This window comes from Lissotriton vulgaris, chromosome 8 (assembly GCF_964263255.1).
Source record: "Lissotriton vulgaris chromosome 8, aLisVul1.2, whole genome shotgun sequence".
Taxonomy (NCBI): domain Eukaryota; kingdom Metazoa; phylum Chordata; class Amphibia; order Caudata; family Salamandridae; genus Lissotriton; species Lissotriton vulgaris.
This window is the reverse complement of record NC_141696.1, coordinates 429,881,971-429,904,722: the sequence shown is the minus strand read 5'-3', so window position 1 is coordinate 429,904,722 and position 22,752 is coordinate 429,881,971. Positions and strand designations below refer to the sequence as shown.

The 22,752-nt window shown below is 43.0% G+C and overlaps 1 protein-coding gene across 1 annotated transcript in view; it reads left to right on the top strand.

The window, feature by feature from the left end:
- The window catches only part of PPP2R3B (protein phosphatase 2 regulatory subunit B''beta), a 392,957-nt gene extending 370,815 nt beyond the window's left edge, over positions 1 to 22,142 (top strand). The window contains exon 13 of the mRNA XM_086934207.1: positions 19,604 to 22,142. Within this exon, the coding sequence (XP_086790333.1) occupies positions 19,604 to 19,745 (142 nt within the window). The 3' untranslated portion in view covers positions 19,746 to 22,142. The remainder of the gene's footprint in view (positions 1 to 19,603) is intronic.
- Positions 22,143 to 22,752: the final 610 nt, after the last annotated feature.

Sequence of the window (22,752 nt, the reverse complement as noted above, 5' to 3'; positions counted from 1 at the left end):
TACCTCCTTTGGCTGGGTGTGGAGGGGTTGAGGTAGGGGGTGAGTATGAATGAGCGGAGGGCATATGCACTGTCGCCTGGAAGAGAAAGGGGTCACATTACACACATGCATACATGTATTCCACCTAGCTACTATGTGTTATGGGGGTCTGATGATGTGTCTCACCTAGGAGGTATCCTTCACCAAATTCGCCAGCCATCAGCCGTGCATAGATGCCGCTCTGTTGGAAAATATAGGAGTCATGGGTACTCCCTGGAAATTTTGCGACCAGGTCTGTGATGGTGCACTTTGCATTGCAGATCACCTGCACGTTGATGGTGTGTGTAGACTTGCGATTGCGGTATATGTATTCGGTGTCCGCTGGTGGGCAAATCGGAATGTGCGTGCCATCTATGCAACCGATGATTTGGGGAAATTGTGCCATCTGGTAGAAGTCAGCTTTGGTTTGTAGCAGTTCTGCGTGGGTTGCAGGGAAAGAGATGTATTGGTCCATCCTGTGTATCATGGCGTCAAGGAATGTGTGGAAGAACCTTGACAGGCTGCTCTGGCTCACCCCTCCTGCTGCTGCTACACCACTTTGATAGCTGCCAGACGCTAGCAGGTGTAGGCTGCATAGCACCTGGATGTGCGCAGGGATGGCGTGTGCCCTTGGGGTGTGGTGGTCCAAGAATGGCTTGAGATCCCTGATGAGCTCAAGTATGGTGTCAGAGTCCAGCCTGTATCTCTGTAGTATCTCTGCCTCTGTGAGCATGAACAGGGTTATCCTCTGTCTGTAGACCTGTTCATTTCTTAGCCATTCCCTCTGTCCTTCCTGCTGTAGCCGCCTCGCAATGACATAGAAAGCTGCCATCCTGCAAGTTGCAATGCATTTTGGGCCTGTTTATATGGGTTGGAGTTGGTTACCACCTGATTGCAATCCATGGTTAATACCGAGTGAATTCTACCGATTTTGAGCCGATTTCGGTGTTTCTGTGCCTCCCTACATCTCCCCATCTGTCGGAATCGGGGAATTTCCCTATCGGCGATTCATACGATTCGGCATGTTTTCCGATTCGGCTCATGTCCGAATCTGTCTATCTACCGATTCGGTACATGGACCGAATCGGTGATTTTCCGATTCGGTGTCACTAACGATTCGGTACATGGACCGAATCGGTGATTTTCCGATTCGGTGTCACTAACGATTCGGTACATGGACCGAATCGGTGATTTTCCGATTCGGTGTCACTAACGATTCGGTGTCACTAACGATTCGGTACATGGACCGAATCGGTGATTTTCCGATTCGGTGTCACTAACGAATCGGTACATGGACCGAATCGGTGATTTTCCGATTCGGTGGCACTACCGATTCGGTACATGGACCGATTCGGTGTTTGCATCCGATTCGGTGTTTTTCCGATTCGTTACATATCCGATTTTCGGTATGTACGTATCGGATTCTTTCCCATTCGGTACTCATTCCGATTCGGTTTTCACTCCGATTCTTTATGTTTTTTGTTCCCTACATCTCGATGGCTGTTTACCGATCGGTAAGGGCCAAAAATCGGTATTTTCGGCCGTTACCGATCGGTAACGCCCTACCTACATCGGGCCCTGAGTCCCTTAAGGCAAGGGAGTACCTCGTTGGCCAACAGCTGAGATGACTGTTCAAAGGGCAAGACTAGCAAAGAAAACATCCTCTTCCCAAATGCCTAAATCCTTTTTGACTCTTTCTGGGGGAGTAGTCTGAAAAGAATTGGGGTTAGCCCTGTTGGTGGCAGTCTATGCTACCAAGCTCTCGGGAGTAGGATCTTCATTAGAAAAGCAGGTGGGTCTGTGACGACATGCCACCTGTCTGTTTAGTAGTAGCTTAACAGGGGTTGGCCAAAATTACCCATGAGGGAGATGGTCAGGGCTTCATTTAACAGCAATAAGGGTTTCAAGAAGGATTGTCTGATCCGTATCACCTCTGTGAGGACATTGGCTTTTACCTCCCTGAAAGGTAACTGTAGATCCAAATCTTTTGACGCCCGTCTAATTACCATGGTGAACGAAGCAGATTCCTCCATGGAAGGGTCAGGGAGTGAGACCAACCCCATGTCAGGAGAAGCGTCTAGCCCACTGGCCTCTTGTAGGTTTATATACAAATTGTCATCATCATATTAAGGGGCACATTAATCAACATCACTCCCAAAAGCTAGTTCGCTCATTTCCTAGTCCAAACTGAAAGTTGCTGAAGCACTGGAGGACTGCTCCTCAACAAGGATACTGTTTTGTCAGAGTCCAGGTGAGTCTGAACCGTGCCAGAATGAGGACAGAGCATGTCCGTCAGCGTTCTTTGGCGGTGCCGTATGGGCTGGCATCGATGTACTGGAAACGGGGAAGGGTTGTGGAGCCTGCTCCGCAGCCACTACTAATCACCACTGGGTATGGGCTCCCAAGCAGCAAGGCCAAACCCTGCCTATAGTTATATCACAAAAAAGATGCCAATGCTGGTAAATTAAATTCTAGAATTGTTATTTCATTCTACACACACGAATAAAGCACTATGTGAGAGGAGTTTGATTATTAGAATCAATCTTTTTGATTTTGCATTTTATTTCAACTTTACTTTTTCATTTGATTTTTTAACATATTAATTATTTCGAAAAAACATATCAAAACACATCACAAAGACAGACATTTACTGAATGATATTAATTCTTTTCTCATTCATCCTCATATTCGCACTAGAAAACTCTACCATACACACTCGAAACACATTCATCCAACTAGCGTTCTAGATAACAGACAGATATTTATATACAATTTATATACACTTTATGTAAGGAAACCATAGAATCACGTTTAACGACACAAATCACTGTAATTAAGTGGTTGTTCAGTTTTCTTATGGTTTCAGTGTGTCGCCGTTACATGAGAAGGTCGACCATAGACTCTCTAAATGTGAGATAGAAAGGGGTTCTTAGATTCACCAACGTCAGCGAAGCGGGACCACTAATGTGTGTTGTTTATTCCATTCGTTCGAAGTTGTTTGGAACTGGTTTTCCTGTGATGTGTGGCGGGGGGGGGGATCAGCAGTTGATTTGTTGCGCTCCCGGTGCGCCTTTCAATTGCGGCGTGTTCCGGCTTGGTCCCGTCTAACGATCAGCCACAGCTGAACCACAAGTGAGTTTGGGTGGCACAGACTGTGCCGAGTGCAAACCAGCTGACGGTACCCTGACTGGAGGCCACCGAAGATCCCCGGGGCCCAAAGGCGTGCCAGAGGGAGATAGAGTGCCAAAAATGTGGAGCATAGCCTCCTTGAATGCATCAATCTGTTGTGTTGTCGCTGACTTAGGAAGACTTCGGAGTGCATCAAAACCAGCTGCAATCTGCTCCTCAGTCAGTGGCTGGGGGAACATTGGCATTCTCACGACTTCTCAGATTGAGAGTGGCATGGATGGCAAGAGGCTCACTTGGTCTACTTTTGATTCTTTTTTGACTTTGACTTACCCAAAGCCTTGGATTGCATTGATGACCTGCACTTGGACTGGCATCGACTGTGGGAACGAGTCCATGTCCTCAACTTGTAGCAGGCAACTCGACACGCTTGACTTCCCGCAGTGTCCGGCTTCTTACAGCTTGACTTTGGGGGTCTCCTCTCGTTCATCAGAACACTCTTCCTGCATGACGAGATTCAGGGCCTTAATCCAGACTCCAGGAAAACTCCTACAGGGATCAGTCACAGCCATTTGTTTGCAACCATCCCTTCGAGGATAAAACCTTGTAGTTTAAGGGGAAAAACTGATGAGAAAAAAAATTGTAGCTAGCGCCGAAGTGGCATACGAAGATGCGTAAAGGAACTGACATCAGCACACTGGTGTGGAGCTTATATGCAACTCTAGCTGTCACTTCCAGAGAGGAGCAGAGTCAATGCGGACCCTCACACACCACATACTGCCATGCAGGGACTTTGCAGAAAAATGTTCCAAATCCATTTTGGCACCTGGAGAGGTTTAGAGGCTGAAGAATCCGTGAATGGCAATATTCATAAAAAGTATATATATATATGATATATGATATATATGATTATTTTTTACTGAAAAAACAAGGGTTAATGTAGCATTGTAGTTAGCAATTGAAATGAGATAAGCACCAATGTTTGAAACAGAACAAACATTGACATTTGCCAGTTATACTTTAGTGAACGAACTGTAACTTGCACCCCATCATGCACTGCTTATGACCTCCCATATTACGTCAAGTTAAATGACGTAGTTGATAAGTAAGCAGGTCTAATTACCTATGGTAACACTTTCCACATCCATAGGGAGCCCTTGACCCTAACACCATGATGTCCCCCCACTCCGTGTATACAGGACCCAATATAAGAGGGTGTGGTTATCAACAGGCAGTCCTACTGGCTTTGGTAGGGTGTCACAACAGTCTATAAAGCAGAAGCATATCACAGCAGACCAATGCAAAACCATTAAAACTCCTAAGGATGTACCACATTACAATGATATTCATTAGAACATTCAATGATTTACTCTTAACCTAGTGATAATCAATAAAGCATTCCCATGACCTTCATTACGAAACATAAAGCATCAGTGTCACTTTTTCCATTTTCAATAAAGCATTAAAGTTTTAATAAAATATGAGCAGAAGTCTTTCTTTTACTTTCAACAGGCTGCAAACATAGCCTTAGAACACACCATGAAGGGACCCCGCATCCTACAGCATCTGAGCTCTAGGTGTGCCTGAAATTAAATTAAAACTGAAATGAAATGAAAACAAAATACTGTTCTTCAGCCCCGATCCTCCAGATTGGCAGACTCTGTGACCTCAAGACGCCCCACCCCCAGCAAGGAACAGTTTAAAACTTGGGTATTAAATTTGACAATTTTCTATCTTTTCAGCCACAGATGATGATGATCGGAACGTTTTTTGGGCGCCTCTGCTAACACTAAAAACATGTTTACACTTTCTCTCCCTGTCTGCAAGAAAGGTGGTCATGCCGCCGGCACTCATACATCAAGGCCGGACTACGGCAATGCCTTATATATGGGACTTTCAAACTATCGACTCGACAACTTTCAAGTGGTCAAAAATAGGGCAGCCCGCATTTTACTTTCCTGCACCCAAGAACACGTATCTACCCGTATGCATGCTCTACACGGGCATCCATTAAAGAAGAGAATTCTCTTCAAAATGTTAGTCCTTGTCCATAGAGCACTGCACCATTCAGGTGCAGCTGTCCTAGGGCCAGAATTAGTTTCTTTGCCCCTTCCAGAAACTTGCGGTCAGCCCACTGCTTTCTAGCAGGGATCCCTAAAATCAGTTGCATCAGAATAGGTGAAAGAACCTTCTCTTACCCTGGACCAGTGGTGTGGAATAAACTCCCACCGGAGATACGCTCTGTAGCGGCTACCGCCTTGTTTAAGAAAAGGTTGAAGACTTGGCTTTTCCAACAAGACTAGGTGATCTCACTGCACAGCATTGGCGACTGACAGCTCAGCACCGGGACATGAGCAGTGCTCTTTATAAGTTCCATTTCTTTCATTCATTCAAAACGCTCCTGGAGTCACTAACTGAACTCCTTATGAGACTTAGCGTGACTTTTAAAAAAACTTTAAAGGGGCTCCTGTGGTGACTCTCCCAGTCATGGAAGATCCATTCCATTTAGGAACATGTTTGGATTGGACCTGCCTTCTGAGATACCACAAGCATAATGCACACATTTTAAATAGCACTCTCATGGTCTTGTGGGGGCTCCAAGCCGTAGCAGATTGGAGCCTCTTTGATTTAGCAACAGCTGGGGAAAACTGCTTTATTTGTTTGAAAACAAAAATTAAATAATGGGTGCTAAGTTCCCACCTGGGGCACCCACTGCATTAATTTTTGTTGGGGCAGCTTCCAAGCCCTAGTGACCCCAGCCAGTTTCCCGCAAGCACACCACCCAGGAGCTAGCATCTTTCCCTGCTCCCACCCTCGCTGATTGCGGGTGGTAGCAGGACCAAAGCACTCTTCCCGCCTGCGATCATCGCAGGAGCACCCTGCTGATGTCCTTCTTGGTCTCTGGAGAGATGGGGCCCCTGAGGACATATATTGTAAGAGTGCAGCAGCACTCATTCATTTATTGCTCCCAGGGAGATGGGACCCCTGGGAGCTAAAAGGTATCTGGGAAGGAGCTCCACGCACGCCCCATCCCAGAGTCTATAATTTGTGTGCAGACCACTCAAGCTTGACCCTGTCTATTGGTTTGAGAAGCTTCCGGGAGCAGAGTGCTACTTGCGCCATTACCTGGCAGGCCCCAAGGGGGGCTAAGCTTCTTTTAACTTTTTGTCATACCCCGGTGGGAAGTTTTAGATGCCTTTGGTGTCCTTTCATTATCTTCCCATCGATATTAAATTACAAAAACTTCTATCTATAAACCTATTTAGACATTCACAAAGTAATTAGGATGCATCTTATTTGATCGGATCCACTTCAAATATTTATTTTTACCAATCTATTCATGCAAACACCAAGTGGGGCAAACGTCTGCACACTCTTTTATTATATCCCTTTTTGTTTTCAAATTGGCCCGATCAGAATCTTTTTTAAGTAACCTTAGCATATATTGACGCAATTAAAGTTTTTTTTAAATTCATTGGCCTACATTGTCATTTTTATCCCGACCCTCAAAGTCTGCCATAAGCTTTCTAAGACCAAGTTCAAATCTAATGCCATGAAAGATGGCCTACATTTGAAGAAATAAAACAGCCTTAAGACAATGCCCTTCCAATCTTTAAAAATGTGGTACATGATTGAGGATTCAATCCGTGCTACTACTGGTTTCCATTGGAACACTTTTCTGCTTAAACAACTTTATTTGTGGTTCAACCAATAGTTCTCCTTCCAGATGACTGAAGCTTTGCATTCATGGTTTGTAGAATGCGATTTAGATGTAACCTCCCAGTTTGATTTCCAGCTAAGGTTGCTACAGAAGAGAACACCCAAGTGTTTATATTGATTGCCCACCAATATCTGATTTGTGTCCAAAGACCAGGTAAATGTGGCTATTTGTTTTATCCCCAAGCAACATGAGTTGTGTTTTTAAAGTATTAATAGGTCACAATATGTTCCTATGTCAGATTATTGAGCTTCCATGGAAGACCAGTAGTTGCCTAAACAGGTACCACTAGGTCATCATCTTAGTGATACATTCAGATGTCATTCTAAAATTGAGGCAATACCTTTGCACCTATTAAGACGCTGAGTAGATGCCAGCAAGAGTAAAGCATACAAGAGGGAAGCCTGTTTTCATGCAATTACTGATCTCAATGAAAAGCTGCCCAGAAGCAGCTGTTTGAAATAGAGAGCGCAGGGCTGCCCCAAAGAGCCTACTGCTACAGGACCGATTTCCATCTGCGCCACCTGTGCCAACAGCAGACCCGAAGGAAGGGGTCCCTGCCGATGTCGCTAATTAGGATGTTGGAGCAGAAACTGCGAGCCGAGGGCCCAAGAAGGCATTCATGAACAAAGATGGGTGCGATCACACCCCAAGGACCGAAATGCTCCTTCCTCTTGGTGGGGTTCCGTTGGCAGAGCCCCGTTCGAGGTGTATTGTACCAAGCTCCTATGCAGCCGCAGCCTACCAATGAAACTCAAGGGGCATCGAGTAGATGAGGCATGCTTCTATGGAGCCACAGCCTCTAAATGAAACTCGTGTGCGTTCGAGCAAATAAGGCAGGTAAATCTGATGTATAAAGTAAATGCCCATGACTAAGCAGTTTTCAACCACAAAAGGCTTAACACCTCTGTTATTGTGCAGATGAGGAATTTCGACAGTGTCAGAAATTAAGAGCAACTGGTTATGATCAAGAGTGGAAAATGGATAACATAAATTGTTAGCCAACATTCATGCATATTGTATTGAATACCACACCAAAATATGAGAATGGTTCATACGGTTCCCATGCATAAAGAGGTATAAATATGTGGAATGTATTCTTGAAATAATACTAAATGCCAATAAAAAAGATATTTAAAAAAAGGCTTAACACATATGCAACTTTACTGATAGAGCAACTGCCTATAGTACACAGACCTAGTATTTCACTTCCCAAAGGATTATTGTGATGGTGAACTGCCAGAGTTGCATGGAAGAAGAGAGGATAAAATACTTGCATTCCCAAAAGGGGCCATATGATAAAGTGTTTCAGTGACGTTGCCTAATTGAAGACTTTTGATTACCTTTACATTTATAAAGCTCATCACATGCTTGAAGTTAGAAAGAAACTGGCATTGAGTAAATAAATAATATTAGGCTAATGTCAAATATGGCAGTCCTAAAAAACAAACAAGTAAAAAAAAACTTAACATAGGAAATGCTGCATATCGAGAGGCGCAACCCAAAAGAGACAACCAAGGGCAGAAATATGTTGGATACTCAAGATCTAGAGACACTATTGGACCCAGGAGCAGCCAAAGTGCCAGCCACAGGAGGGTCTTTCAACTATTAATGTGGCAGTTCAGGACAGAACTACTCTCCCTCAGGATCTGGCAATAGCCATCTGTAAGCTCGACTGCAGCACACAAAAAAAGCAGAAACTAGATCTGACCAGTTTGAGACTTTTGCTGTGCAACAAGCTTGTGTACAAGATGTACTGGCTGAAAGAGTGACAGCGTTGGAAACTCAGCACACTATCCTGTTTGACAAAGTGGAAGATGGTGAAAACTGAACTTGAAGAAACATTAGCATCTTGTGAAATGGATCCTGAAGTCCCCAATACTGACTTGGCATATTAAGTCAAATCATATCTGAAGACTAGAAAATGAAGCTAGATCTCACCAGAAAGTATAGGGTTTTCTTGGCTTACCGCATATTCCAACAATTGCTGCTGCCAAACACGCCCTTGAAACTACACTTCTTCAAGCTGAAAGAAAGGAAAATAGCTGGGGCATGGACAATGGACGTAAACCGATGTCAGGGCGACAAGACCGCTCTATTCCAGGATAATGTGTTCATGACTTTAGCAAAATACAAAGGATTTAATGACATAACTTCAAATCAGCCTGTCTGACTTGACAAGCTTCTTCATTACAGAAGGCAGGAATCATCCACTTTTGTTTGGGATTGGAATAACAGCCAGCTAAAATGACAGTTGATGGCTGAATGTCACCAGTTGGGCCTTCCTGCCCTAAAGGAACCAGGTATCAAGATGTCCTCCCCCTGGCTGCTCCAGGGGTCCCAGCTGAAGATCTTTCTAGTGTGGAGATCTGGATGCTGCCCAGTTTTTGAAGTGCATTGCAGGTCTAAACGGATGTTGGAACATCATTGCAAAAGAGGGGCAGTTACAAAATACTTAAGCCCTTTCGAAATGTGTGGGTCTGGAGTTGAAACTATGTGCGGGCCCGTTCTTAGTTCAGGGAGCAATCTCATTTTAATTAATGTATGAACCCCATTGTCCACATCCTGCAGCTCATGGTGATTGATTTACAAATAGTTTCCCTCTACACTCAGAGACGGAACACACCGGTCTAAAGAAAAGCAGTTCTAAAATGGTTCAGTGATAAACAATTTACCATTGCCTTATTACTGTAATCACACGCATGACACCAAGACGTCTGAAGGCTTAGATACTGTTGATATCCATTCACGTTTCAGTCCAACGCTACAACTAAAACTAATTAGGTAGGGATTCTGTTCAGAAAAGATCTTACTTACAAATTGGAAGCAGGGACTAGTTTAGAATGGAAGGTGGTAGGAATAAGAGTCAAAGTACACAACTTGGAATTCACCCTCATCTCCATATATGGGCCCAATGAAGATAGGAGGTATTTTTTTTTAACCAACTTATTCCCCTAAAATGGAGAGTTAAATGCAAGGTCACCTAATAATAGGAGGGTATTTCAGTGGAGGCATACCGAAATCATCGACCAGTCTGCTTCAGGGTTTGGGCCTCACAGCTAGAAAAGCTAGCGAGAGGGATGGAAGCTATGGGCCTATTAGATGTCTGGTGTTTTTAGCAAGTAAATGAGAGGGATTACGCATTTTACTACTCATTCTAGGATCTATTTTTTCCTAGTGAATAGGCAGGTGTTTTACACAACTTTGAACTTCTCAACTGGCCTAAGTGTGTTGTCAGGTCACTCATTGGTAACCATGTCCCTCAGGCTTCTTGTCCCCTAACTCCAAGTTCTGAAACACAGAGTCTTAAAGTAGTGTTCTCTAGGGATATAACACTGAGTAATGTGATAGAGGAGCATTACATCATTACCTAGAAGAAAACGACACAGACTCCCATTCAGAACAGTATGAGATGCAGCAAAAGTGGTTTTGAGAAGAGAGCTATTATCTCATACCTCAGCGTTTCAGAAACGAAATGGCAAACAAGAACTATAAAACCCAGATGTTCGCACTCGAGCAACAGTATAAAGCGAACAGCCAACCTAAAACTTTCAGAGCAACTGAACAAAACAAATGGAATTACAACAATTACCCATAAGCAATACTGTTAGGAAATGCTCAGTATTGGCCAAAAGTACTATGAAAAGGGAAACGCAGAGCAAATTCTAGCTTACAAATTGAAAAATAGTCAAGCACATAATTATACACAAACACTCCACGATGACGAGGTGAGGCAAGCTGAACTTGACACAAGATAAACTGCGAGCATTTCATGATTTTTATTCCATCTTACACTAACGTCAAGCATTAGATTCAAATTGGCAAGATTATTATCTGGCACATTGTAGTGCCCCAGAAATACATCTTGAATCACTTCAAGAATTAGAGATTAATAGAAAGTATTTAATTAGAGATAAAGTTAGCAATCCAAGAGATTCTTCATAACTAATTCCCAGGACCTGATGGCTTCTCGGTAATCGTCTACAAAGCATGTGCGGTTACCCTGGCCGACCCGCTAGCTAACCCCTTTAATCATGTAAGAGAACCACAGGTACTTTGATGGAATCAATCATGGTTTTGCTAAAACCTGAGCAGATGCTAAATTGTGTTGCTCCCACCGCCCCTTAGAACTTCATAATAATGATAATAAATTATTCACTAGATTCTTGGGTTCAAAATGACATCAGATTTGGCTGATATTGATCTCCCCATATCAATCTGGATTTTTGTGAGGACGGCAACCTGGCTATAGTAGGAAATTGGCAACAACTTCATACACTCATCGACTGAAGCCCCAATGGTCCTTTTCTCACTTGATGTGGAGAAAGCTTTCAGTTAGGTGGACTAGCACTTTACTTTCAAGGTTCTGGCCTAGACCTTTATAGGTTCAAATATGGCCTCCTTTATAGCAGCCTATTTTGGAGAAAATACTGCCTGAATTAAAATTAATGGCAAACGCTCACAACATTTCCACTTCACAGAGGTTGTCTGCTGTCGCTCCTGATCTTTGCCCTCGCTCTAGAACCACTGGTTCAAAAACCTAACATGAATTCGGCTATAAATATGGGTTGAACAAAGTGAAACATATTAAGTGGGGTAATCTGCCAGTTATGTTCCCTGACAGACCAGCGATCTCCATTGTGGCTGTGGTTGAAGAGTTAGAGATATTCTGGGTTATTGGTTTTGATATGTTGCGTCAAATCACTGTATATTGGAGTGGGGCAGCAAAATCAGGAATCACACCCTCATCTTGTGAGGTATGAATATATAAAAGTCGTAATACAATGTTTTGGAATCAAAATTTCCCATCAGTTCCTGTGCTCTACACACAAGCAACATCCCAACCTTTTTAGGGGTACCCTTCAAAGATCTGGCCCACTAGACTTTTTTAGTATAATGAATTTACTCCCACACCTCCTACATATAGCACCAATACTCCCACTCAAGTTCCCCAAATAGATGCTAAAAGATATTCAACCCTGCTTATTAAGTTTAACCTGGAAAAACAAAGCACCCAGTGGAGCAAAAGCGGCTCTTTAAAAAACCTTCATAGGGTTGATTGGGATTCCCAGATTTGCCCTCGAAGAAGCCAGCCATTCGCTCTCTCTACATCATTTTTCTGTAGCTTCCTCCAAGCCATAGGCCCAAGGCTGATAAATTATTATGTGCCATAGAAACCCTTCTCGCGTACTGAAGTGATCAAGTTATAAGCAAGAGAAGCTATGTATCCATCTTCCTCACCCCATAACCTATAATCCAGGCTAGGCTAATATTGACGTATCTGTCCTTTCTGCCCACATAGACTCTGACTCCTTCAGTGGGAAAATCCAAATCAGTTCCAAAGAAATTTATCAAACACTCAAAGAAATCGATTTAAGTTATGATCACAGGCTTTGCATTGGTCTGGAACTGGTGAGAAGCACACGTATGGGACGGAGACCTAACCCAACTAGAAACATTCTTGTTACAGGCTTCCTCACCCAGAGGATTGTCACACCTCTACACAGTGCACAACACAATTCCAACACAAAGTACACTTAATTAAATGCTAAAAAGAGAAGAAGACCAAGAGCGAAGCCTGCTGGATGAAGTGTTGGACGCTATGATCTTGATTATGTACCCAGTACAAAGAAAACACCTATAAAGTTCTGACCCTTTTGGTAATTAAACCTGGTCAAGCTCAAGGCCATATTTCAGTGTTCAGATTCATGCTGGAGGGTGCCCAATGTTAATAATTGTGTGCACATGCCTTAGGGTACTGCTATACAGTGCAGCTCCACTAAGTCTAATCAATGGGTAGACCTGCCACTGGATCTTACAGTTAGACACTTAGGCCACCAGGGTGAAGATAGAATATACACTACACACTATGTTAGGCAAATCCATATCCCACTTACTACTGTCAGGAAAAAGAATGCTACACATATTTTGGGATCAGGATTTTCCCCAAACACACACCATCCAACTTCCCAATGGATTTCTGTGATCAAAGGTTTGGCACATCTACGCCATGAAAAAGGTAGTAGCTATTCTGACAGATATGATGCATCGAAAACGGGAGAAATGGCCACATGAAAGGGTAAAAGGAGAATGGGCCATTAACTTAATTATTTTTAACAAAGAAGGGAGGTAGAGTACAAAGTAGGATTCCTACTCCACGGGCACTGATAAATAAACAAGAAGAATCCTACTACCAGTGTGAAAAGAAGGGGAGCACTCAGTGTTGTGTAAAATACCCCTCACACACCAACAGGCCCCTTGGTGTCATGCTTCATCATCGGGGTCTTCGCACCCCGCTAGAGGGATGCGGCACGCTGCGACCTACGACTACGCGGGAGCGTTGACAGATTTAGACTATGTGTGGTGTGTGTTGAGTGTGAGTGATAAGAGGATTAAATGTGAGTGGGAAATGTGGTGAGAAAATTAAAAAGTACCTGGCTAGTGGGAAAAATGAAAAAAACTTTATTTCGTACCCCTAGCTGGTGCTATTAAAAAGGTGTGCGTCTCACACCAGAGGTTCTGTCCCTAATTAAGACAAACAAACCTCGTCTTTTCTTTGCACACCTTTTTAATAGCACCAGCTAGGGGTACGAAATAAAGTTTTTTTCATTTTTCCCACTAGCCAGGTACTTTTTAATTTTCTCACCACATTTCCCACTCACATTTAATCCTCTTATCACTCACACTCAACACACACCACACATAGTCTAAATCTGTCAACGCTCCCGCGTAGTCGTAGGTCGCAGCGTGCCGCATCCCTCTAGCGGGGTGCGAAGACCCCGATGATGAAGCATGACACCAAGGGGCCTGTTGGTGTGTGAGGGGTATTTTACACAACACTGAGTGCTCCCCTTCTTTTCACACTGGTAGTAGGATTCTTCTTGTTTATTTATCATTAACTTAATTAACCATGAGCAATGGCAGTGTACGGAAAGAAACTACCTGACCTCGCCTGTGAATGAAAATTTTCTGTAAAAAAAAAAAATGTATTCTCCACAGGAAATGTAGCACGTTACTTGCTGTGATACTTCTATTTTGAGCCTTCCTTATTCTTTTATTGAAATCCTCTTTACTTCTGTTTCCGTTGAAATTAAATTCTCCGGCAAATAAGTGGGTTCCTGTTGCCACATGGTTTGCATGCTTGGTACCTGCGCACACATTAATTATGTCAAAAGTGTTTAATATTTTATTTGTATTCTTTTCAGCTTTTGTTTTTTGAAATGTAGATTTACACCTATTAGTGAGTATTATAGTACAGACGTGGCTCAAGGAGAAATTAACAGTCTTATTACGATGGCGGTCGGTCGGATGACCCACCGGCATCGCCGCAGGAATGGGATCGCCTGCAAGGAGTCTGATGTCCCTCCCACGGTTTACGATAGGCCCACCATAACGGCGGTCGGAATGTGCTCAATAACACTGCGGATTGTGCTGCAGCCCTGGAAAAGGGCCCCAGCACAAGCTGCAGTGTTCTTGAGCACTTTGTGCACATCCATGCACCGTGTGCCAGGCACCATGTGGTGCATGGATGTTTGGGGGGCACCACATGTACCCCCCTGGCCTCTTAGCAGTGGCCCACAGGGTTGAGGCCCTAATTTTGGCCCACAAAGTCTGTTTCCATCTGCCTTTCGTGGCAGTAGGGCCGCCATGTAAAGGCTGAGGGAAAGGGACATCGTAATCCCTACGGCAGTGCCTGCACAGGCACCGCCTCCATTGTAGGGATTACAGTCCGACCGCCTCCCCAACGGGCTTCTTGAGCCTTTCTGAGGCGGCGGCCTTTCCCCCCCCCCCCCCCCCCCCCCCCCCCCCCCCCCCAACCACTGCGCTCCGACCACCGGTATCGTAATCCAGTGGGGTGGACTGCTGGACTGCTGCCCTGGATGTCAAGCAGACCGCCACCGACTGACTGTCGGTGGCAGTCAGCCATACATCATAATGAGGGCCTATGTGTTTTACAGACAACATTTTTATTGCAACAGTAAGCTCCCCAAATGCTTCTGCATATAACAGTTTGGTCTGTATTATCCAATTGAGAAACAACATGCTTTACAATTAATTTTGCATACATAAAATTTCAGGCACCCAAAGAATCACACTGTGTTTGATAGTGCATCTGTTTACTTGGTTGCAAAGCAGTAATTTAGACAGCAGAACACATGAATAGTCTTCCTGTGGTTAAGTTTAATCAATTAACTTTCTGTATTTGGTTTTAGATTAAACCAAAAAAGATAAAAACAATTTCATAACAATAAAATACAGCCTCAATAAAAATAATGAATAAACCAATAATTTTATTTAAAATGTACAATTATATACATAAATCAAATCTACAGTTCATCATAACATATCCTTCGAGTTCCTCAATTGAACAGCACCAGCTAAAAACATGCCACGTGGAAGCAGGGTACACTGATCTAAAAGCATTTGTAAGTGCAACAAGGTGGCCTTGACCTGAATAAGGTGCTTCTCTCTTAATAGTAGAATAATAAAAAAATTGGGTGGTTAATAAGTTAATCTATGTAACGATTTAACTATTAAGCCCCTGATTCCGAGGTAGTCTTAATGAAAGTGCTATTTAAAGCATTCAATAAATAACAATACTCTGGGTTTACGTTATTTATCAGGTGCAAAAAAATGGCTTTAAGGGTTTTTGGGAAACAACATGCAGGTTTCTGTACTTGCCACACCAACATATGCATGGGACAGTAAATACCATACACTTTTCCTGGGTAAAAGTCCAGCAGGTTTCACCTGCTGAAATTTAATAAAGAATTTAGACTACAAATATTTGTTTTTGCTATAATGAGAAGGTTCTGTGTCAAATTGTTAATTCAGCAGCGTTGTGTGCCTAACAAAAACAAGCATTTGCAATGCAATAGGTCTCACATTTGTGAGAGTTGGAGCCTTTGGCGTTGTAAATTATAATATATTTTACCTGTGTTTTGTTTTGGAGTGTAGTGGATGTATGTAGTGTGGAGTGGAATTATGTGGGTTGTATTGCAATTGTTAGTTGTGAAATTGTGTTGTGTAGTGGAAATATGTGGCATGGTGAATGAATAGTGGTGAGAGCTGCAGAGCATAGACCGAAGGGAAGAATGAGAGGGATAGGTGATTTGTGTGGGAAGCGGTTATTGAACTACTGTGAGAGAAAGAAAGAAGGGGAGAGCAGGCCATAGGCGCATATAGATAAAGGCTCTGCGCTCACAGAAACCACCCTAAGAAGGGTAGGAGAGCGTGGGATTGAGGGACAGAAACTTTGAAAAGTTACGGGATAGAAACTTTGCTTGAAGACCTGAAGTTAACCACATCATAGAGGTGGGAATAGCGCATGAGCGAGTGAGAGAGATGGGTGAAAAAGAGTACGAGAGAGAGAAAGATAGAGGGACAAGTGCAAGGGGCACCTAGATGGGGGAGGCAAGCGGTGGACTAGTGCACAGCGTGAGGAAGTAGAGGAAGGTAGCATGTGTGAGTAGGCAGTATAGAGAGCAGACAGGTAGTGTGAGGGAGGGATGAGAGGCGGCAGTGGTATATCGAGTTGAGAGTGGATTATGGGATTGTGAGAGATGAAAGGGGAAGTGGGTATGTGGGGGAGAGATGACACTGTCTACTTGGGACATAAGGACGTGGAGCTCTACTCTAACTGTTGTCACCTTGAAAGGCTTGCTGAATTGACAGGCAAGCCTCCACAAACATAATTGTTATGGTTTTAAAATCAGGACCTCCTATTTAACGTGAGTTCCATCAATATCATTTGGCATTACCCCCTACAAGCAGCACAACCTCCTCTTAAAAACTCATGTGGCATTTACAAGTTTTGAAACAAGGAATGCCCGTGCTGGTGATATATGGTGGGGGTTACAGTCCCTCCCCCTCGCAGCGCCCCACTCAAGTTCAGTGGACAAAGTGATGGTTTTACCAGGTGAAATTGATACCTCCACAGATTATCCTGGCACTAGTCAGCTCTCACTGCCTGCTCCTTCTGCAGCCAGACACTGAGACCCATGGTGTCCCAAATGCTTGGGCTCATATCCTCACCTGGCTGTTATTGAACCCTTCTGCCCGCCACACATCTCAATCGCAGCCCCAGAATACGGGAGAGGAGCAGAAAGCCAGCTACGGAAAGAACACCTTAAAATAGACAATATCAGCACAGCTTGTCGGTGTATGATGATTCTTATATTGCGAGTTAGAGTTGGCTGTTTACTTCCAATTCATAAATAAAGCAGGCTGTTATTAATGTTTAGCAATGGCAGGGTACAGCAAGGCACTTTACTCGTCATAGTTTGGGGCCAGAATGTTGTGCCTAGGTTCTGGGCCAATGCCTAGAATGGTTTTGTGAAAAAATGTTCGAGCAAAGCCTGAGAAGACGGATTTATTACAGATGGGATATATCCCGCTCTGTTGTATTGCTGGCACTCTTAAGTACCTGTCTTCTCTTCAAACTGCCATCTTTCTTTCATAATAGCTTGGTGCAACCATCCGTTAAACTGAAGAAAGTCAGTGATGTGTGGCATAACTAAAGATGGGCATAGAGGGGATGTCACAATGAAATAGGGCCCCTCGGTCAATAGAAGTAACAAACGAATAATTGAATCTCGCCCATCATAGCTTTCTTTCCACAGAGTGCTTTATTTAAGTTTTGCCAATAGAATGTTGTTGCAGCTGCGACCCCCCCCCCCCACCACTACCACCGCGAGCACCTAGTGATGTCGCGTAGCGCCACCGCACACGTAGCAGAGTATATCGCGTGCATTAGACGGGCGGGCGGTGCACCCGTATCGAGTGCACTCCGCTTGCTACGGATCATGTTCTATGCACTAGGGAAATTAAGTGCTGCGCAGCCCGCCCTTCAGAGGAGTCACGCGGGAATCGCTGTCCTGGCGATGGCAGCTCTTTGCTGTTCCTGTTATTATATCACTGTTGAACAAGAGCCCCTTGGGAAGAGGAAGCAATGCGGGAATCTCCGAGAGCTGATGGGCTGACATTAAGAGACTCTCAGGGAGTGGAGCATAAAAGTCTGAAGTTATTGAACTGGAAGCAGTCACATTTTCCATCAGAAGTTCGCAAAGGGCACGGTTTGAGAACATGGTTTGAGCTGCAATAACCAAGTCTGATGAGTAGAAAATGCCTGGTAGCTCGGCCGCTGCCCTTTCGAGCTGTGCTAGCCCGAGGTAGGGGTGTCCAGGGCTAGCTGGGGGTCTATGCTGCAGGCCCAGCTTCACGGCAAAGTGGGTAAAATACAACAAATACTCACTTGGCTTTAATATGGGTCAAATGTTTGTAGTGTTTTGTTTTCTAAAATTGGATTCAAGCTAGCCTGGCTGAAGAAGGGTGACATACCCAGAAACCGGTCCCAGGATGCTTGTTTCCGGTCGAGGGAGGACCTGACCTGGCAGTTTGGTCTGCCCTGTTCCCATGAGGCACAGGGTCAAGACTGATTTGCATATGGCTGGGTCCAAACTGGAGTGGCATACTGGGCAAAAGAACAATGGATTTTACCCAAATCTTTTGATTGGGGGAGAATGTTTGCATTGTCAGCATTCAGTCCATCATTTGTTTGCTGTAACACTTCTATTATTGAATCAGCGTTGATCCCATAATATTTAAAGAACTAAACACCAAATTGTCATCGGCTACACTGACAAAATTAATTGTTGGAAGGCTTTTTTGCAATACATATTTATTTCATGGGATAATTATCAGTTCGCCAATTGTACTGATGACACATTACGGTTTGACTCCTGTGGTTTTATTTGGCCCGTTTGGCAAAATAATTAAATAAATAAACAAGCGCGGCTGAAGCGGACCCCGCTGAAAATAAAAATAAAAGAGTGCGTTCAGACTTATTGAGACCATGGGTGTAACACCGCAAGTAAACGATCCAGTCCTGATGGACCGTCTGAAAAGGAGACAGGTCATAAAAAGCCTCATTTTCAATCGGAGGCCAGTGTTTACCATAGACGATGACGGTAGCCAATGAAAAATAGGGGCGGGGCTTTCACCCCACTTCTAAAACATACCCTAACACAATATGCCTCGCAGAGCGAGCATCGCATGCGCGCTGCAATGCTATGTCTGCAAGAACTATTGAATGTGTGCTTCTGTAACGAAACTGGTGCTCATGTAAAGCGCTCTGATACCCGATGTCTCAGGTCTAGTACGCGCTTTATAAAACTCTAAACATTATAATAATGATAATAAGTCAAGCAGACAACACTGTGGAGACCTTTTGGGATTTGTTGTGGGTTTATTGTGGGGTTAGTGCAAACTCAGGACCGAGTACAAAGGCTTTTCTTACTGATCTATGAGCTCTCCAATACATGTAGAATGTGTCTAACTCTAGTCTTTTTTTTGGCACCATCTTTTATTGTGTAGCAATATCAGGTAATTTGTCGATCTTGATTCGGTCTTCTCAACGTAGATCTGTTTTTTTGTTTTTTTGTTTTTTTTTGTCTGTATCTGCTGATATGCGTATCTATATTTTAATAAAAATTTCTGGAAATAAAAAAAAGACGTAGATCTGTTTATGAATGTCTGCTTTGTTTTCTATACTTTACTTTTAACTCGTACTGAAACGTTCCTGGTTTTCTGCTGCTGTTTGGTAATTCTAGAAATTGGGAAGTGGTAGATTTTTGGGGAAACGTTGTTATTGTTAAATATTCACAAGCCAGTAGACGATCAATCCTGCCTTATTAGTGTTAATATTTTAATATCCACCCTTTTTTGCTTTTTGTTTTTCAGTTGCGATATTGAACTGAATTCTCTAGCCAATCAGATGACTGATGACCAAACGGTGGCTCCAGATAAAAGACCTTTCTTTGAAAACCCTCATCTTTCGCACGCAGGTTTGGAAGAGTACGAATACGAGGATGACTTCGAGTGACCATCTCTAGCAGAAACAAAAGAATCGCATGCAGCTGGTCTGCTCTGCCGCCAAAACGCAGTCGTTTTCCAAGAAAAGAGCTACTTCTGAAAAGCACAGTTTATTAATTATTTGACTACTATATGCAATTAAAATTAAGTTAATATTTTAGTTCTGAATTTAAGACTGAATTGTAATTGTTGTATTTATTGTTTAGGATATACTTTGAGAATTGGTTTCATTAAAATGTGTATTCAAAGATGTGCTGAACAAAACTATAATGCAAATGAAACAATGGCATCCATTTTGCGCATAAAACATTGTACAGGTTTTCTTTTGTTTCAATGGTAGATTTTTCATTTGTGGAAAACAATTCTATTTATGGGTGATATTGTTTGCAAAGAGATTTCCCATTTTTGGGGATATAATTAACAGTTTATCTCATGAATTCTGCTTCCCTCTCGCTAGAATGGAAGAATTAGTTAAACATGTCCTTGAAGAGTAATATAAAATAAGTTACTTGCAATTGGGCTTATCTCAAAGCCTACATTTAAATTAAGTTTCTTTTTTTAGTATTTTGTTCCTGCTGTTTGCTGTTTATACTTGATGTCCACGTGTCAATATATTTGTTAAAAAACAAGGTCTGCCAGTCTGTATTAGGTCTTGGATGGGTCTGTGACTGAATCTATGAAGCATAAATCATTTTTGTTTAAGTCTTGCAGACTTTTCACTATGAGCAGCGACTGATCTGATAGGTTCTTGCAGACTTTCAAAATGTTTCTGTGTTTTAATGTTAAATCTGAGATTGTTTGTTGACACATTCCATTAATATTTCATTTTTAGTTCACAAAGCTTGAATTTCACATTGGGCGCTCTCTCCTTACAAAGTGCCAACTTTTAAATGTCTCCAGCGTCTTTCCCGAATCCTTTAATATTATGTTGGAGCCCAAGCACCAGCAAGGGCTGTTCATTTGTCTATGTCTGGCTTGACTGGAAAGTGCGCTAGGCCATGGCACAACCCTTTTCATTTCCATTTCCACTCTTTTAGCTGTAACTTGTTAAAGCTTTAAAGTGGATTATGCAAATTTTCAGCTCTGTATCTTCAGCCATCTTGATGCACGAGCTGGAGGTTTACCTGCCATAGCTAATGTATTATGGCCTTCAGTTTCTTCCATGTTTGGGCTGCAACCTTGCTTGGAAGCTGTGAGATTGATCTGCAAAGCTCCTAAGCAAGGAGTGAATCAAGTTTGCTATGTCCAACACAGTATAATTGACCCATGGACCTGGAGCCGTATCATGAAGAGATGCGCTAGCTCAGAGCTGAGCGCCTCTTTTTATGCGCTTGCGGTGCCTAAAGTTAATATGTATGTGTGTGTGTGTGTATATATATATATATATATATATATATATATATATATATATATATAGGAATTTCTTCGAATCAATGCACGAAGTGCAGGCAGCACAGGTCAGAAACGGTGATTGGTGATTGCCTCGCTCAGCTTTCAACTTGTGCTGCCTAAAGTTCATGTATTAGGAGCATTTATTTCCGAGTTATAGGTTTTAGCCAATGCACCTTAAAGCCACAACACCAGGGGCGCAGCTCTGAATGATACGGCCCCAGCAGCATACTGGCATTGAGATTTTATACAGATTCTTTGACATGCTTACCCCATGTCTCCAGAGAAACCATTCAACTACAGAAGATATATTACTTGTGCTGGGGTTTGATCTAGCAGAAATGCCACCACAGCCTTTTCAAATGGAGGTGATTCTGTGGAAATACTGGGATGGACTCCTGTTGGAAAAGCGAGGGAGAAGCTTTGACTTTGCAGTTTGTGGCAGAGTTATTTACTGTAGCAGCTTTTGATGCACTAATGATCCATCAGTAATGGCAAGACTTCCTCCCATGTATCTTCTCAAGCCGCTGTGTGATCCCATCAACTGTTAAGTCCATGATACCATTCCAGCAGGCTTCAGCAACTCACGAGGCACCCTCACCATCTTTTATTTAAAAGGAACTAAGGGCCCAGCCAAGGTGGCATATTTGGTATGCTGGATCAAAGAGATATTCAGTGGACATTTTCAGGCTTTTTTTCTGGGCCGGGTGCTACAGGTTTGAAGGACACCCCGATAGTATCATATATTCAGAAGTTGTAAATGCTGAGGTAGTGAGGCATCCAGGAGCAACAATGTTGCTGCTTCTTCTGTGACCACCATTTATACGAGTTTTTAGTGCCTTGAAATGTACAAATGTTTATTTATCTATCGGGCATTTAACATGTTTTATTACCGATGAAATTTCCATTTAAAAAAAGGGAAAGGTGTAAATATTTGCTGTGCAGATCTTCCAACCTGTTAAAAAAGAGTAATCATGTTTGTATTTGGAAATAAAAAGAAATACTTTTTTCAAAGAAATGGGTCTTCTTCATATGTCGAAATAGTAAATGTACACAAAATTGCTTTTGAATGGCAGAGCTGTCTTCTGGGAGGCGGATACTTTCACTGACCAATAAGATCATCCAACCGTAGGGGTCTGTTCTCTGTGGATTCTTGGAACCTCTTATCGTTGCAGGGTCTGATTTGTAACAAAACTTTGCCATTGCTTTCAGGTGCTCCGTCAAAGAAATTGTGTTCAGTAATATCTGGGCTTTCCCTACAGGGTTTACAGGGCAGATTTACTCAATTAAAGCTCAACGCGGTACAGCAACCAAATTTGCAGCGCGGCATTGAGGTAGAAGGGAAAGAGCAGAGCACCATAGTGCAAAGGTGAGTGCGTGATATCGAGCATAGCGTTTGTACTGGGAGTATACTCTTCCAGTACAAAATCCTATGCGTAGACAAAATGTAAAATATTTTAGTTAGCACGCGTGCTGCACTGTACAGCACAGCACACATCCAATGTGTGAAATGTTAGCAGAAATAAAAACATTCTTTAACTTTGCACCTGCCACAAGGAATGGTTATTTTTTTAGCCCAAGCCCAGTCCTACAATTTTAGTGGATAGGGCTGTGCATCAAAAGCCATG